Below are 19521 nucleotides of genomic sequence, written 5' to 3'. Positions count from 1 at the left end.
TAATTTAGAAGTTCTGAAATGGATGTTTTTGGTAGCTTCTGTCATAATGCATACACACCGGTGGAGTGTATATATATACTAGAAGGGTTCGGCATGCTTTTCTACGCCATTGATGTTGTTGGGTATCTTTAAAAAATACTCACTTTGTTTCAAAATACAAGCTTTAATACTTTTTTAAAAACTCAAACCTTTTTAAGTTTGATAAAATTAGTAGATAAATATATCAAAATCCGTAATATCAAATCGGTATAATTAGATTCATCATGAAATGAATTTCCATATTTTTTGTTTAATATTGTGGATGTCGATTTTTTTGGCTCTAAACTTGGTCAAAGTTAAAGGAAATTAACTTTCTAGAAAATAATACCCCTTATATTTTTGAATTGATGGAATATTTAGTTCGGCAGGCGGGGTGATAATGGAGTGTCTTTTTTATATCACGATGATTAGATGGACCTTTCATGGTGTGATTTCGTGTTATCCGCAAATAAACCCATATTTATGTGAGAAAAATTCTGCGTCGATAACTGCATGTACTATATTGCTGCTACAGTATGAGATGGTGGTGATTTTTTTTATGTGGTGGGAGGGTGGACGAGATTGATGTGTTTCTATAGGTCGATTGTCGCAGATTGATTTGAAAAATCATTGGCCGAATCAAAATTGTAAATCAAATCTAAAATTGAATACCTCAATTGAATGAAAGAGCTTTAAAATTAAGGAATATAGTGAATTAAAATAATTGAATAGGAGAGCACCTCGAGAATTGTTGACTCGGTCAAAATTGAGTGACCCAATTCTAAATTGATGGCATCGGTTAATTGTGAGGCCTTAAAAATTAGGAAGCATGGTGTATAGTATAAAAGAAATGAATTGGAGAGCTTTGAGAAATGGTGACCTAATTCCAATTGAAAACCTCAATTGATTGTGAGGCCTTCAAAACTAGGAAGCTTAGTATTGACCCGGTCAAAATTGAGCCAAACCAATGCTAAATTGAAGACATCGCCTTCAAAATTAAGAAGCATAGTGTATAGTATAGACGAATTGAACGGGGGAGCTTTGAGAAATTATTGACCCAGTCAAAATCGGGTGACCCAATCTCAACTGGAGACCTCATTTGATTGTGGGCTCTTTAAAACTAGGGAGCTTAGTGTTATTGAAGATATATCCTAGAAATCTAATCCTTGTTTCAATTGTTTAGGCACTGGTCCATATGAGTTACAAATGTGCAATTGACATGTTAATGCACCATGGGATAGCGCCTTGATCCATTTTGACATATAGTATCTGATCAATTTTGGCATGTTAAGTCTCGTAATTTAAATGTACTACTTCCTACTCATCAAGACCAGAAGCAGCACTAGCCGCCAACACTCATCATGATTGAGGATCTGCAGAGGTGAACTGACGAGTTGTTGGGCGAGGGCTTAGTCCGGTGGACCGGTGGACGAGGATGTGCCGGTAGTCGGACGAACGGCAAGATGTGATCGCTGAGAGGAGGAAGGCAAACCGCTAGGCGGCGCAGGGCCGGCATACGTGCATCGAATCCAGCAACAACAGTAACATGCGTAGATGCGTTGATTCCGGCGGCGGCGGCGACTAGCAACCGTATTTAAGTGGGGCAGAGGAGCGCCAGGTGCTACAGGGTGTCGGCGGTGAGGCGTGGTGGCCGGCGGAGGCAAGGAGGGTGGCGCTAGAGTGGATGCGGCCGAGCGAGGAGACCGGTGGGCACAGGGTGAGGGGAAAATTTATCCTGAGAACGAGCCGCAACCGAGTAAATATAAGCGGCGGCCGACGTGACGAGTAATTTTTTTTAGGAGAGTTAAACCGGATATGTCATCAGCTAGGCCCGGTTGAACTCCTCAAAATGAAAATTTCAAGGAGTTAATCAGTTTTGAGGGATCATCTAGCGATGCTTAGAATGAGATGATCAAAAAGCAAAGTTGTTTCACTCCACGAAACACACAACTTTTATGTTAAGCACTTTTCTGTTTGAGTTCTTAGAACGTTTTTTGAGTCAAAAACTGATGTCAACACATCTCTCTCTCTCTCTCTCTCTCTCTCTCTCTCTCTCTCTCTCTCTCAAGCACACACACACACACACACACACACACACACACACACGCACACACACACACACACACACACACACGAATTGTTCCTCCACGTAAATTATTCCTCAAGTAATACAACAAATCCGGACGTGGACATCTTAAGCTAAGGTCCAATTAACCTGGAGCGTTTGGACCGCCATAAGTTAAACCTTCCGTCTACTCCCAAGTCTCCGTCAAAGCCACTATAAATGGACTTGGCGTGTGCTCCAGCATCCCGCGTGGAAGGAGGAAGGTCGCAGGCAGGCACGTGAATTCAGAAGCTTCTTCCGCCTAGAAGCACTAGTATCTCGCGACCATGGAGATACATCTAAAAAAAGTACTAGGCGAGGGAAACAAGAAGCTGCTGACCATGGAGTACCATGCACGGGAGATACCGTGCATGGCAGAGCAGTTAATGCTTTGTGTGGGATCCATGCCACCTTTTTCACTAAGACGTTTGCTACTATTATTTCTTAATATATATATACTCTCATATTCATTGAGTGTTGTGTCAGAAATGCTACATATACTTCGCAAAAAAATGTTACAGATATGTGTGTCATCATCAAACTTGTAGAGTGCATTATTCATCTAATCTCACCTTCCATAAACACATGCATTACAATATAAATGTACCAGAAAATCCAAATGTTTTACTATTATGTTTCAAAAGGAAAAACACTCATACTATTATGTATCATAATGTTTCATTCAGTGTCAATACACTTAAAACTTATTAGGTCTTATTAGGTTTTTCGTGTTCTAGATTGCATCATTATGTTTCATAGAGTTTCATCATGTTTTGAAATACAAACTTTAAAACCCCTCAAAATATATTCAAAAGTGGTCTTGTTTCAATGTCCTAAACGCAAGGAATTCAAATATGTAAATGGGTCATATATTGGAATTGTGATTTAAAAAATAAAATAGATTGAAGCTTTGAAATTATATGAAAAAGTATGGATGGATGAAGTACTAATGTGTGTCAGGGATATAGAAGAGAGGTTGCTAGTGGTGAAAGTATAGCATAATTTATGAATGATTGATGTGACATATTGCTGAAACATGAAACTATACAATATAATGGCTTGAGTGGGGGCCAACATGCATGCATCCTAATTTCCAAGAGAATGCACCCCTGAGCCATGCATATGGTAGAATCTCTTTTCTTGTTGACCATGGGCGGCCAGTTCAGAAAGCAAGCAACTGGCTAAAAAGGATGTCTTCGTTCTGCGACCACACTTCGGATGCTCGCTCGACAAGCTAGCGGCTATCCACCATGAGGTGGCGACAGAGCGCGCACATCTGGCTCATGAAGGGATTATCAGTCTGTGTAACGAGGGAACATGTGAAGATGGAATGATCCATATGCAATGAGAGACGACGTGAACTATGGAACTGTATCAGCAGATGCACTAGCGAAGGCCACAGTGCAACCAAGGAAACCATGTTGAACCTCAGCAAAGGACATGAATAAGATTGAAAGGAACATAACATCAGCGAAATATGTTACATGAAGGTCCCTTACCTAATGTCATGGCTGAGTTGCCACAAGTGGCACCGTGCTACCATGAAGGCCTCATGCTACGACTCCGGTGCTTTCTCCCTAGCACAACTCAAAGCCTCATAGCAGCATGTAGGTGCAAGAAGGTGAGGATGATGAAAACTAAGCAATGGAAGGTATGCACATGTAAGCTATGGGTGAATGATTTACCATACTGATTATCAATTCTATTCACGTACATCTCTAGGAATTTACAATGATGGCACCAGCCAATTCCGCCGTATCATTCCTCTGTGTAATAAGACTTAATGGGTAACAATTTTCTGTGTAGAGAATGGAGTGAGCAATATGTGTGCATCTCCTTTAGGCTTTGTTCGGTTGGTGGAGATGCAATCCCCTAGTGGCTTCAATCCACCCAGGGATTGGGTGACTCCCACCCTGTCACCCGATCCCCACTTCATTCCCACACCAAAATCTCTGCCACAGAATGCCATTCGGTTAGACCTCTTGAAGTCTTGCCACTGGAGCAAATATAATATTTCAAAGAATCAAATCATTCAATTCACTAGTTCCAGAGATAGATCCATCGATCAATTGGACATGGGAGTTGCAGCAAGCAGAGATGAGCCGTGGAGCTTCGCCGGAAAGACGGCCATGGTCAGCGGTGGAAAAGGGGATGGGAACCCTAGAAATCAAAAGGGGAGAGAGGATCTTACCGGCTTGATGTTGGGGAGGAAGACCGGAGTAGGCTGCAGTGGCCGCTGAGCTCCGGCCCCTGCTCCGCCATCCAGGCCCGCCGCCGCCTACGCCGCTCTCGCCTTCTTCTCCTTTTCTGTTTCGACGGGCTCGGCTGAGCGGTTTCGTTCCGCGCGTGACGAGGCGTGGGTTAAATCCCGGCGAAAACCCGGCGGTTCGGAGTGGATTTGGACGGGGTATGAACCCGGCCGGGTCCAACCGAACATGCATACGAGGGAGGTCGGGATCCAACACCGGCCGGGCCTAAAACCACGCGGTTCGGCCGGGTTTTGACCCGATCCCTGCGGGGACGGGATTAAACGAACAAGGCCTTAAAAGAAATAATTGCATGTATGGGTAGTTTCCTTTGGTCACCAGACTCACCACTATAAGACTCCCAGTTTTTGCAGTCACGGAAGGATGATGCTGTCTATTCCATGGGCCAATGGAGAATTCATTTCAGTGTACAGTATTAGGTGCCTGCACCATGGAAATCTCAGCTCCAAGACAGGGTATTGAGGTCTCTTGAAAAGATTATATTACAAGTACAATGATTTACGATATATGTTGTTGAGGTAGGATTTTCTATCATAGCTAGCTTACCACAGAACTAGTTAAGGTTTTCGACGGTGTAAAAGTTTCTAAAAATTCAGTAAAAAAATCCTGAAACAACACACTTATAATATAACATGATCCCATGGAGGGATTATAAAACTGTATGTGTCCTGGACATAAAAAAAGCAAATGTACGTGATTTATGGGCTGCTCTAGGCAGTTGACTTGCTCTTTTTTATCACTGGCCAGTGGCCACTGAGTACACGGACCGATAGCTACGTAGACAAGGAGTGATCAATTTTTCAGAATAATAACGAGGTCGATTTTAGAAACAGTCTAACAGACAGAGAGACGACTGACTTGCTGGGTCGTAGACACGGCAATACGCGTACCCGTACGCCCCTTGACATGATATGATACTCACTCCCTATGAACTGTAGGGGGCTTCAAGCAAAGCAGTAGTCACCAGCAGGCCAGTGTTCCTCCTCGATCTAGCCCTCTTCTCCCCTTTTCATCTCTTGCATCAAAGTCTTACTGAGTTGGAGTTTATATATTTTTATGTGTTCAGTGTGCTGATTACAACCCCTCGGCGGCGAGGTAGGCGACCGCCCACACCGACCGTCGTGGAGCACAGCGAGGTATGTGTCTCTCACTCTCTCTGCTTATCATCCTTCCCATTGGTGGTTTCATATGTCTTCCTCGAGGTCTTGCTAACCTAAAGTTGTGCTAGCTAGCTTGATCGCCTCGAGATGATGGTTGACCCAGTGAGCCTGGTGGGCATGATCCTAACGATGGTGCCACTGATCGCAAGGGCCGCGGACACGGCACAGCAGAACAAGAAGAAGTGCCGGGAGCTGGCCCAACGCGCGGGCACTCTGGCCAACGTACTGCCCAACTACACATACGCGGCGGCCAACGACCAGGACACGGCGAGAGTGCTGCACACGCTCAAGGAGGCCCTGGACGAAGCGCGCACGCTCATCCACTCCTGCCAAACTAGAAGCCGGAAGGCCGCTGAATTAGACGGCGTTAATGCAAAGATCAACCAGTGCATCAACGACCTCAATTTCATCAGAAACGGTCGCACAAATCACGTAGCAGCAGCTGGCCCAGTCCCACTCCCAGCTCAAACTTATGACCACGGCTCCTACTATCAGTATCAGGCACAAGGAGCCGGAGGTGCCTCCAGCAGCGCCTGTGTTGGATACCCCCCGCCTCAGCACGCTCCCGTCAATGTTCACTGGACTCCGGCTCCGTCTCCCTACCATGCTTGTCCAGCAGCCCCCTCGACCTCGGGTTATAATCCATCTTCCCTTCGGACCTTATTTCCAACCGTCAGCAAGGTCTTTGACAGTATGTGTAATGGATTCCGCTAGTGCTCGTCGCTGCATCTGGGGTGCTATTATCTTTCTGGATGACAAATCTGTACCCATTTGTGCACTTAATTTGTGCAGACTATGAATGATAAATCATTTGTTCGCAGCAAGTGTGTGCCGATCCATGCAACGAAACGATTGGTAAGGAAAAAAGTCGTCCCTTTCATTTTAATATCAAGTTAGTTGAATTTGTATGTATGCCTGAGATTCTTTTTGTTTTTGTTTCATATAAGGTATTTCGTATGTTTCCATCATCATTTCCGTGAATTTGTCAGTTTTCGGATGTGTTTCAACTTTAAACACAAGGTTTGTCCAATGGACACCAATGTTTTTCCTGCAAAACGGACGTGACTGCAACTCATCAAGCAATGCATTGGATCAAGCAATGGCATGGGACGTAATCACTGTTCTGACCTTGTTAGAAAAGTATATCACATAATGAACTCTTCACGAAAGTATTTTAGAATCTGATTCTTTTCGCAACATCACAGACCGTGGCGTTTCTGATGACCACCGAAACCCCAAACCAGTCAGTGTTGCTGCCCTAGCCAGGCTGATGTGGCAGGCTAAAAACGCCAAGGGCCATGGCGTTTCTAAATGGAAACGCCAAAGGCCATGGCGTTGCTGCCAATAATTAAGCTATGGGGGGGATACAATGAGTATTGGTAGCACCGCCCTGCTTAATGTGATAACTGCGTTGCCCGGCCGGCACTTGAGTGGTCGACGAACATCGAGTGTCCATGGCCGAAAAGATAAGAGGAATAACGAGCTGTGGAGCTGCTAAACAGTGGGTGCTCGCTTGCATGATCGATATGAGCATGAGAGACGACGTGACAAGGCCATGCTGCTGGTATATGTTTAGCAGCTAATCAGTGGCACGGTGACGAACCCAGCCGTGGTACGTAGCACTCCCCCTAGTCCAAGGCATCATGCATGCATGCATGTACTTTGGGGCGCGATCCATCTTTAATTTGTAGTACTAGTGGAATGCGTGCCGTGCTGCTCTGAAGCTGCAGGTAGGCGACGCAGGAAGTCTCACAACACTACTTTGCCATTTTCTTAATTATACTGATTTAATATTACCCTTTATCAATGATGAAAACCCTCACTTGTGCAAAGCATTAAATATACAATAAAATAAATAATAACAAAATTTGCATATAATTTACACATAAATTGCGATTTTTTTATAATATGCAAGAATAAGCATATAAGATCAAAATAATGAAGTTTTCTAAAAAAGAATGAATTACTGGCATTGGTATTACCCTTCAAGGATTAAGAAAATGATCCCCGCAAAAGATGAAATAAAAAATAAAATAAAATCAAAAAATAATGAAGCCTGGTAAGAAAGAATGAATTAGTAGCATTGATTCTACTCTTTAAGAAGAAAGAAAATGAAAAAAAAATCAGATACCGACAAAATTTGCACAAAGTTTACACATACATATATTTGGAAAAATGTATTATTACTATGCAACACTACGCACACTATAGTGAGACTTCCGCAAAAAATGTGTTTTCTAAAAATTAAAACTAAAAAATATATGAATTTTTGTATGAAAGAATGAATTTGCGGCATTGTATTACCCTTTCAGAAAAAAAACTAAAACAAAGTCAAAATAATGAAATTTTCTAAGAAAGAATGAAACCCTTTAAGAAGAAAGGAAATGAAAGTGAAAAAAACTTTCAAAACTTGCACACAATTTGCACTGGAATTGCACATTTTGAAATATGCAAAGGGTAAGCATATAATAGTGCATTTTCGTATTCTACTATAATTTACACATATTAACTGAAATAATGCATTTCCTTAAAGAAAGAAAAAGCTTGCACACAACTTTGCACCAAAATTGCACTTTGTTGTAATATGCAAAAATAATCATGAAATGGCACATATTATAGAGTATTTATTTGTACATAATTACACTCGGATAAAAAACCCACAAAAAAACCAATCAAGGAAAGAAAAAAAAGGAAAAGGATAGAAACAGAAAAGAGAAATTTTAAAATTAAGAAAAAATTAAATTTCCTTAGGAAAAATGAATTAGGGCATTAGTATTACCATTGAAGAACAAATAAATGGGAAAAAGAATCTAAAACAAACATTGACAAAATTTACACAAAAATATATATTAAAATTGCGCTTTTTAAAAATATGCAAGAATAAGCATATAAAAGTGGATTTTTTGCAAAAACAAAATCTAAAAACAAATGACTAGTGGAATTGGTATTAACCTTAAAGTAGAATGAAAATGAAATGGAGACTAAAACAATATCAAAATAATGTTTTTCTCCAAAAAAAGAATGAATTAGTGTCGTTGGTATTTCCTTTAAGAAGAAAGAAAATTTATAACAAAAACTTGCGCACAACTTTGCATCATAATTGCACTTTATCATAATATGCAAAAATAATCATATAATCATGATATTTTGGCACATATCATATAGTATTTGTATGTATATAGTTACACTCGGCCAAAAACCCGCAAAAACAAAAGGTAACCAATAAAAGAAAGTAAAAAGGAAAAGGTACGCAACCAAGAAGAGCAAAAATGAAGCTAAGAAGCAATTTGACGGCCCAAAATAGGGGTCAATCGATTCCACGCAGCCCAACTCACCACCAAAATGACAAAAAAAACCAGAACACATCTCAAAGCAGAATTGGACGGCCACAAAATCGACTGACCCAAAAAGAATTTTTAGCTGACTAGCATATAGCTAAAGCGCTTCCGGCACCTATTGGTGAAGCATCCATCATACACATGCTTCTAGATGCTTGCGTATTTTTTCCTCCCTTATGCCAATTCGGCTTGTCTTGTCGGCAGCCTCACAACACTACTTTTTGCCCCACGCAAAGAGAGAATAGTAAGCCTGTATGTGATCTATCCCTACGCAAAGTCCATACACTTCAATTTCCTAACGATATTTTAGAACATTCATATCTTTGAAACTGAAATCCCGTTTTTGAAATGTTTTATATATTTGAATTTCTGGCGACAAGACCTTCAGGACAAGACGAATCTCGGATACATTTCAAATTAGTCTAAATTTCATTATTTCAATCATTTTCCAATTAATTGAAATGAGTGAAATTATTTTTTATAAATTAGTGGAATTATTATATTTGAATGAAGTGAAATCAGTTTTTTATATGAGTGAACTTGGTTTTTTTAATGAGTGATTTTTTTATTGTGGTGAAATTAGATTTTTAGATGTGTGAACTCAATTTTTTTTGAATGAGTGAGATGAGTTTTCTGAATGCAATAAAATCAGTTTTTTTAGATGAGTGACTTGGTTTTTTTTAATGAGTGGAATCAGTTTCTTGAAATGACCGAAATCAGTTTTTAATATAAGTGATCTAGCGTCCACACCTCTTTTATAAGTTTTTCCTTTCTTACTTTCAGGTCACTTCCAACCAAGGTTGCCAGAATCGTTATTTCAAATCGGATCAGAGCTTCTAAGGTAGGATCGCAAATCATAGAATCTTAACTATCACGATTGTAGAAATGTAGATTCTATGAATTAAAATAATAAAATTAGAGGGGTTAGTTTAGATCATAAAATCATAAAATCGTGTAACAAAATCATGATTTTGACAAGATTGCTGCCAACGTTTGCTCCACATCCCTAAAGGCGATGGTGAAGCCGCCTAATGCAATGCTACCACACATCCATTCCATCACAAAGTGGACCATATGGTGTGGCAGACGCCCTCTGCCCGACTCCCAAACGTGGCAAATCCTCTCCATAAAACTTGGCTGCAACAACCATTGCCACTCAAAGAGGAATCACCGCGTCAGGCATCCACGCAGGCATTCACTGTGATATGTAATAAAGTTACTTTGTCACAATGACATGACTTCGGCTTAATTTCTTTAGCAAACTAAAAGTGAAGATTTCCTTGGCAGTATCTGGCAGTATGCATTCAAACATATATCTACGTCACCAAATATGCATCGTACGAAAAAAATATGCCATGATGAATTTGATGGCATTGATTCATATTCTAGATTTTGATAAATATTTTCGTAAAATTTAATGTCATGGTAAATATTTTTACATGAAGCAGAATGTCTCGTTGCATGTGAAAGAAATTTCTGTCAAGTTCCAAAATATACAGGATTGGAGTTCTAAACAACAAAATATATGCAGATCCTACAGATGCCATTCAGCGGCTTCAAGGCATGTGGAGTAGAGGACTTTGTTGGGCAGAAGCTCACAAAGTGGAACGAGGAACTCATCATGTAGTTCTACTCCACCGCACATTTTTATTCAGATGGGAGAATTGTTTGGATGTCTGAGGGTACGAGGTACCAGTCTACAGTTGCTAAATGGGCTCAGCTGATCAATGCCCCACAAGAGCATGAGGATGACTTGGATATCTATGCCAAGAAGATGGACCACAACTCAATGTCAAACATGTACAAGGAGATTCCAAATGAAGCACTTGACACTTTCAAGTTTGGCTCAGTACACTATCTTCTGTCAGGGCTGCCAACCATCAATTGGATACTGAGGCACACCTTGTTGCCCAAGTCAGGTGATCACAAGATGATCAGAGGCCATGCGATCAATTTGCTACATATCTTTGATGTGCCACAGAAGTTCAAGGTGATGAGCCTCATGGTAGAGACCATCAAGAGGACTGCAGCAGACCAGAAGAGGAGCTGTGGGTATGCCCCACAAATTCAGGAGCTCATTAACTCCAAGATGGGCACGGGCATATACTTATTGGACAAGGAACACCTGCCCATCCGTCTAGATTTTGAAGATAATCAAGTTGTCATGACTGAGAATGAACCATCGTCTGCCCAAGCACAAGCCAAGAAGGAGAAGGCAAGGAAGGAGAAAGCTGCCAAGATGCCAACTCAAGAGGAGGCATTTGAATATTTCTTGAAAACCAAACAAGAGCAGCTTGGTTACCTGATTGCATCCACCCTGCGGATTGAGAAAGGATTAGCCACCCTAACTCAGAACCAGGCAAGCCTAGAGAGGATCGTAGAACAAAGGTTTTATGACTTGGATATCAAGGTGACAGAGATTCAGACTGCAGTGGAGCAGCTCCAAGATGACATGCAGGAGAGGAGAGGCAAGACTACAACTGATGCCTTTGCCAGAGTGCCACGAGGTCCGAGGTCGTCTGCAGCGCCAGTTGCTGACACCAGAGCCACCACTTCTGCACCAGCTACAGCCTCAGTTCCACCAGCTCCAGCGACTACTTCAGCCTCGACTCCGACCACGTCTACCGAAGGCTTCGTCCTTGGAGTGCTCCGGACTCCACCACCACCTGAAGATCAAGCCTGAGTGTCGATTTAGCACTATGCATTTTCTAGGAACTTTTTGGTAACTTGTTGCCAAAGGGGGAGAAAATGTATAGATCATAGGCTTCGAGAGAGAGAGTGTTGCTTTTCTCTCTTGCTTTATTTGGTGGTTTTTCGAACTTTGTTTGCTTTTGAGTGCTTGAGTACTATGTTACTATGTCATTATCTATGAGACATTGATGATCATGTGTTTGATCATAAGCTACACTTAATGCTTGCTTAATATTATTATCCTATCTATCTTATGTGATCATTCACTATTCTTGGTGATGGGTGCATGTATTTCATTCTTATCCTTTTAAGCGCTCCACCAAGATGTATGTGACATGGAAGAGTAACCCATGACTTTAACTCTTTGTGCATTTGCAGTCCAAAGCAAATCTTAAATATGCACAAATTTAGGGGGGCTCTTACTTATCACATACTTCTCAAAGCGACGATATATTTCATGCCTATTATCATTTGTCGAAGCTTTGATCTATATGTTGTCATCAATTACCAAAAAGGGGGAGATTGAAAGTGCAACTATCCCTAGGTGGTTTTGGTAATTCATAACAACATATAGCTCATTGAGCTAATGCTATTCCAAGATGATTATTTCAGGAAATCTCAATGATTGGCATGGCATGGATGTGAAAGTGGAACCCTCAAAATGCTAAGGACAAAGGATTGGCTCAAGCTCAAAAGCTCAAGATTCTTCATTTTATATTTTAGTGATCCAAAATCACATTGAGTCTTTAGGAAAAGCCAATACTATCAAGGAGGGATGAGGTGTTGCTTAATGAGCCTCTTGCTTCATGTGCTTAGTGATATGCTCCAAAAACCCTCAACTACTTTCCCATATCCACATTTGACCTAAACCCTAAGCCAAACTCGGTCCTACCGATTCTTTCTATCCGGCGCCACCGAGTTTCACTTGTCATAAGCCACTGCCAAACCCTAGCAATTCGGTTCTACCGATAGGGATCTCGGTCTCACCGAGATGGGATTGCAAACTCTCTGTTTCCCTTTCGTAACTTTTCAGTCTCACCGAAAGAGCGAATCAGTCCCACCGAGATTGCAATGTAAACTCACTGTTTCCTTTTTGTAACTTTTCGGTCTCACCAAAAGAGCAAATCGGTCCCACCGAGTTTGCCTGACCAACTCTCTGGTTAGCTAATTACCAAAATCGGTCTCACCGAGTTTGTGTAATCGGTCTCACCGAGATTACGTTATGCCCAAACCCTAACCATATCGGTCGTACCGAGTTGCATGTCAGTCCCACCGAAAATCTCTAACGGTCACTAGGTTTACCTTTTCGGTCCGACCGAGTTTGTTGATTCGGTCCCACCGAGATTGGTAAATTGTGTGTAACGGTTGGATTTTGTGTGGAGGCTATATATACCCCTCCACCTCCTCTTCATTCGTGGAGAGAGCCATCAGAACACATATACACTTCCAACTCACATGTTCTGAGAGAGAATCACCTACTCATGTGTTGAGACCAAGATATTCCATTCCTACCATATGAATCTTGATCTCTAGCCTTCCCCAAGTTGCTTTCCACTCAAAGCTTCTTTCCACCAGATCCAAATCCTATGAGAGAGAGTTGAGTGTTGGGGAGACTATCATTTGAAGCACAAGAGCAAGGAGTTCATCATCAACACACCATTTGTTACTTCTTGGAGAGTGGTGTCTCCTAGATTGGCTAGGTGTCACTTGGGAGCCTCCGACAAGATTGTGGAGTTGAACCAAGGAGTTTGTAAGGGCAAGGAGATCACCTACTTCGTGAAGATCTACCGCTAGTGAGGCAAGTCCTTCGTGGGCGATGGCCATGGTGGGATAGACAAGGTTGCTACTTCGTGGACCCTTTGTGGGTGGAGCCCTCCGTGGACTCGCGCAACCGTTACCCTTCGTGGGTTGAAGTCTCCATCAACGTGGATGTAGGATAGCACCACCTATCCGAACCACGGGAAAAACATCTGTGTCTCCAATTGCGTTTGACTTCTCCAAACCCTTCCCTTTACATTCTTGCAAGTTGCATGCTTTACTTTCCGCTGCCAATATACTCTTTGCATGCTTTCTTGAATTGTGTGATGATTGCTTGACTTGTCCTAAAATAGCTAAAATCCGCCAAGAACTAAAATTGGGAAAAGGTTAAGTTTTTATTTGGTCAAGTAGTCTAATCACCCCCCCTCTAGACATACTTTCGATCCCACACCCACCCACCCCCCCCCACCCGGGCGCGCCCTCCACCCTCGTGGGCCCCCTGTTGCTCCACCAACGTACTTCTTCCTCCTATATATACCTACGTACCCCCAAACGATCAGAACAGGAGCCAAAAACCTAATTCCACCGCCGCAACCTTCTGTACCCACGAGATCCCATCTTGGAGCCTGTTCCGGAGCTCCGCCGGAGGGGGCATCCACCATGGAGGGCTTCTACATCAACACCATAGCCTCTCCGATGAAGTGTAACTACTTTACCTCAGAGCTTCGGGTCCATAGTTAGTAGCTAGATGGCTTCTTCTCTCTTTTTGGATCTCAATACAAAGTTATCCCCCCTCTCTCGTGGAGATCATTTGATGTAATCTTCTTTTTGCGGTGTGTTTGTTGAGACCGATGAATTGTGGGTTTATGATCAAGATTATCTATGAACAATATTTGAATCTTCTCTGAATTCTTTTATGTATGATTGGTTATCTTTGCAAGTCTCTTCAAATTATCAGTTTGGTTTGGCCTACTAGATTGGTTTTTCTTGCAATGGGAGAAGTTCTTAGCTTTGGGTTCAATCTTGCGGTGTCCTTTCCCAGTGACAGTAGGGGCAGCAAGGCACATATTGTAATGTTGCCATCGAGGATAATAAGATGGGGTTTTTATCATATTGCATGAATTTATCCCTCTACATCATGTCATCTTGCTTAAGGCGTTACTCTGTTTTCATGAACTTAATACTCTAGATGCATGCTGGATAGCGGTCGATGAGTGGAGTAATAGTAGTAGATGCAGGCAGGAGTCGGTCTACTTGTCTCGGACGTGATGCCTATATACATGATCATACCTAGATATTCTCATAACTATGCTCAATTCTGTCAATTGCTCAACAGTAATTCGTTCACCCACCATAAAATATTTATGCTCTTGAGAGAAGCCACTAGTGAAACCTATGGCCCCGGGTCTATCTTCATCATATTAATCTTCCAACACTTTGCTATTACCTTTGCTTTTTTACTTTGCATCTTTATCACAAAAATACCAAAAATATTATCCTATCATATCTATCAAATCTCACTCTCGTAAGTGACCGTGAAGGGATTGACAACACCTTATCGCGTTGGTTGCGAGGAGTTATTTGTTTTGTGCAGGTACGAGGGACTCGTGCGTAGCCTGCTACTGGACTGATACCTTGGTTCTCAAAAACTGAGGGAAATACTTACGCTACTTTGCTGCATCATCCTTTCCTCTTCAAGGAAATCCAACGCAGTGCTCAAGAGGTAGCAAGAAGAATTTCTGGCGCCGTTGCCGGGGAGTCTACGCAAAAGTCAACATACCAAGTACCCATCACAATCCCTTATCTGCCGCATTACATTATTTGCCATTTGCCTCTCATTTTCCTCTTCCCCACTTCACCCTTGCCGTTTTATTCGCCCTCTCTTTTCCGTTTGCCTCTTTTTCGCTTGCTTTTTGTTTGCTCGTGTGTTGGATTGCTTGTTCGTCACGATGGCTCAAGATAATACCAAATTATGTGACTTTACCAATACCAACAATAATGATTTCCTTAGCACTCCGATTGCTCCACTTACCAATACTGAATCTTGTGAAATCAATGCTTCTTTGTTGAATCTTGTCATGAAAGATCAATTCGCCGGCCTTTCCAGTGAAGATGTCGCTACTCAGCTAAATAGCTTTGTTGATTTGTGTGATATGCAAAAGAAGTAAGATGTTGATAATGATATTGTTAAATTGAAGCTATTTCCTTTTTCGCTTAGAGATCATGCTAAAGCTTGGTTTTCTTCTTTGCCTAAAAATAGTATTGATTCTTGGAACAAGTGCAAAGATGCTTTTATCTCTAAGTATTTTCCTCCCGCTAAGATCATCTCTCTTAGAAACGATATTATGAATTTTAAGCAACTTGATCATGAACATGTTGCACAAGCTTGGGAGAGGATGAAATTAATGATACGTAATTGCCCTACTCATGGGTTGAATTTGTGGATGATTATACAAATTTTTATGCCGGATTGAATTTTGCTTCTAGAAATCTTTTAGATTCGGCCATGGGAGGCACTTTTATGGAAATCACTTTAGTAGAAGCTACTAAACTCCTAGATAATATTATGGTTAATTGCTCTCAATGGCACACTGAAAGATCTACTAATAAAAAAGTTCATGCGACAGAAGAATCAATGTTTTGAGTGGAAAGATGGATGAACTTATGAAATTATTTGCTACTAAGAGTGTTTCTTCTGATCCTAATGATATGCCTTTGTCTACTTTGATTGAGAATAATAATGAATCTATGGATGTGAATTTTGTTGGTAGGAATAATTTTGGTAACAACGCGTATAGATGAAACTTTAATCCTAGGCCTTATCCTAGTAATTCCTCTAATAATTATGGTAATTCCTACAGCAACTCTTATAGAAATTTTAATAAGATGCCCTCTGAATTTGAGACTAGTGTTAAAGAGTTTATGAATTCGCAAAAGAATTTAAATGCTTTGCTTGAAGAGAAATTACTTAAAGTTGATGAATTGGCTAGGAACGTTGATAGAATTTCTCTTGATGTTGATTCTTTAAGGCTTAGATCTATTCCTCCTAAGCATGATATCAATGAGTCTCTCAAAGCCATGAGAATTTCCATTGATGAGTGCAAAGAAAGAACCGCTAGGATGCGTGCTACTAAAGATGCCTTTATAAGAGCGTGTTCTTCTAGTTCCTATGAAAATAAAGATGAAGATCTAGAAGTTATTGATGTGTCCCCTAAATCTTTGTTTTGCAATATGAATCTCGATAATGATGGGACTGAATATGATCCACCTTTACCTAGAAGGCGTTCCAAAAATTCGGAGTTTTTAGATCTTGATGCTAAAATTGATAAAGGTGGGATTGAAGGAAGCAAAACCCTAGATGTTGCTAAACCCACTATTTTGGATTTCAAGGAACTTAATTATGAAAATTGCTCTTTGATTGATTGTATTTCCTTGTTGCAATCCTTGCTAAATTCTCCTCACGCTTATAGTCAAAATAAAGCGTTTACTAAGCATATCGTTGATGCCTTGATGCAATCTTCTAAAGAAAAGCTTGAGTTGGAAGTTTCTATCCCTAGAAAACTTTATGATGAGTGGGAACCGGCTATTAAAATTAAGATTAAGGATCATGAATTCTATGCTTTATGTGATTTGGGTGCTAGTGTTTCCACTATTCCCAAAACTTTGTGCGATTTGCTAGATTTCCGTGATTTTGATGATTGCTCTCTAAACTTGCACCTTGCGGATTCCACTATTAAGAAACCTATGGGAAGAATTAATGATGTTCTTATTGTTGCAAATAGGAATTATGTGCCTGCAGATTTTATCGTTCTTGATATAGATTGCAATCCTTCATGTCCTATTATTTTTTGTAGACATTTTCTTAGAACGATTGGTGCAATTATTGATATGAAGGAAGGGAATATTAGATTCCAACTTCCATTAAAGAAGGGCATGGAACACTTTCCTAGGAAGAAAATAAATTTACCATTTGAATCTATCATGAGAGCCACTTATGGATTGCCTACCAAAGATGGAAATACCTAGATCTATCCTTACTTTTATGCCTAGCTAAGGGCGTTAAACGATAGCGCTTGTTGGGAGGCAACCCAATTTTATTTTTAGTTTTTTTTCTTTTTGCTTCTGTTTAGGAATAAATCTTTGATCTAGCCTCTGGTTAGATGTGTTTTTATGTTTTAGTTAGTGTTTGTGCCAAGTTAAACCTATAGGATCTTCTTGGACGATAGTTATTTGATCTTGCTGTAAGTTAAACCTATGTTAGAAGATTTATACCTTATGAAAAAAGATGATTTATACCTTGGGAAAAAGTTCAAGAGTGAGCTTCTCTAGAACTGGTGAGTTTTTCAGAATGCAAGATAGTGGATGCAAATCAGGAGCCTCGCACCAGTACTCATTGAGTAACAAAGTCTTTAACTTGCTAAATGCAGGGCAGTGCTTCAAATCTCTTGAGAAGATAAACTGAAACAGTAATGCAAAAGTAAACAATTATTGAGAATGCGAGATGAGATCAAACTCTAAGAACACAACAGCTCTACCACCCCAGTTGTTGGTGATGCATATGAGATCAGTTTTTTTTTGTTTGCCTATTTCCAGCAATGATGTTGATAGTGCAGAACATGAAAAGGGATATCATAAAGGAGGTAAAGACAAGTGGCTCAAGTGGCATACCTTTCCAATTGCAGATATCAACTTGAGGTGTTTAGCAGTTGAGATACCATCTAGAAGCACACAATCACTGTTGCAATCGTCGCTAATAGGAACACAATTCTTACATGTAGTATCATTAGCTCCACAGAAAACACCAGATTCATAATTCAAACAGACATCATGGCAGTCCTTGCCTATGTAGACAAATGCAGTCTCTAGCAACGCCATGTTTTCAAGAAAAGGGGTTGAACCATCAAACGCATCTAGTTCCAGAGAAACAAGGCCCGGAGTAGAAACATGGATCGGGCAATCCAAGTCAGAGCGGCAATCGGTGATGCTCAAATGCTTCAGGGAACGAGATGATATCTTATTGGCGTTGATGAGGCAATTAACCATCTTCAGATCCTCCAATGCTGGACACCTAGCAAAATCAAGGAAGGTCATCTGTAGGGCTACACCCTGAAGGTCCAGCGTTCTGAGATGCCGAGAGACAAGACGCATGTCATCTAGGCAGAGGTATTGAATGTCTCCACAGACATGGAGGGTGAGCACCTGAACTTTGCACATCACAGCAGAACGGACCCATAGGTTCACATAGGGTATGTCCTCTTCCAGGAAAGTGTCGAATCTTATCTCAACGGTGTCTAGGTCTGTGCGCTCACGCAGGACCAGCAGATAGTCCACGGACTTATGGAGGTCCTGGGCCTGGACAGGCTTCTCGTCGTTGTCGTCGTCGAGGCCGACAATTCGCAGGCCTGTGGCGGACCTCCAGAGGTCGCGCCAACGGCGGGCGAGCACACACGTCCGCACAGCCGCCTGCGCTGGCAGGAAAGAGAGCAGGTGGTGGAGCATATTGTCGGGGAGGGTGCCGATGCGGTCGGTGGCGCACACCGGCGACGCACCCTTGCGCTTCTTCCTAGGAGGCATTCCGTCGAGCAGGCTGCGGGCGTCGTCGGCGCTGCGGAGCAAAGAAACGATTAAACGACGAGTGGGGATGGGAATGGGATGGAGCGTCTGGATGCTTCTCGTCCACTTCGCCTCGCCTCGCCTCGCCTCACCTCACCTCGCCGCCGGCAAGTCCACTTCTCCAAAGTCGCCGCCGCCGCGAGACTTCCTGTCTTCCGCCTTCCTGTTTTGAAGCAGCCACTGCTCAAGAAGCTGAGTCGACTCTTTTTTTACAGCTGAGAATGGTGACTGAATGGTGAGTCGTAACCCAGCGGTGGGCCCATCAGTCATAAGAGTAACTGATCAATAGGAAGTTTGAAAAATAGAGTAGATCCCGTAAACATAGAATACAAATAGATTTAGAGGAAGATGTTTTATGGCATTTAACAAAAGATGTTTTTTGGGAAACTTTCCCTAAAATTTACAGACATCTCGTAAAATCACTTTTACGGTAAGTTTTCTAGAGGAAGCATTGGAGTTATTGTGAGGTGCTTACAAAAAAAATCAATGTTTCTTAAGCACCGGTACTTATTGTAGAGGATAGACGTTTAATTAGACATTCTTTTAATAGAGTTAATCACCGATGCTTGAGA

The 19521-nt window shown here is 41.5% G+C and overlaps 2 protein-coding genes across 2 annotated transcripts; one reads left to right on the top strand and one right to left on the bottom strand.

The window, feature by feature from the left end:
* The first annotated feature begins 5639 nt into the window (after positions 1-5639).
* On the top strand, positions 5640-6367 carry LOC123186722 (uncharacterized). Its single transcript, XM_044598436.1, has one exon. It carries the CDS (start codon positions 5640-5642, stop codon positions 6261-6263), a length of 624 nt encoding a protein of 207 aa, XP_044454371.1. The 3' UTR covers positions 6264-6367.
* Positions 6368-17626: 11259 nt separating this feature from the next.
* On the bottom strand, positions 17627-19219 carry LOC123038299 (F-box/LRR-repeat protein At3g26922-like). The gene is made up of 3 exons (XM_044462159.1): positions 19047-19219; positions 18005-18941; positions 17627-17794 (listed from the first exon to the last, which is right to left on the bottom strand). The coding sequence occupies exons 1-3, from the start codon at positions 19217-19219 to the stop codon at positions 17627-17629; spliced, it is 1278 nt and encodes a 425-aa protein (XP_044318094.1).
* Positions 19220-19521: the final 302 nt, after the last annotated feature.

Source organism: Triticum aestivum, chromosome 2A (assembly GCF_018294505.1).
Source record: "Triticum aestivum cultivar Chinese Spring chromosome 2A, IWGSC CS RefSeq v2.1, whole genome shotgun sequence".
Lineage (NCBI taxonomy): Eukaryota > Viridiplantae > Streptophyta > Magnoliopsida > Poales > Poaceae > Triticum > Triticum aestivum.
Note: the sequence above shows the minus strand (reverse complement) of the source record. Positions and strands in the feature narration are given on the sequence as shown.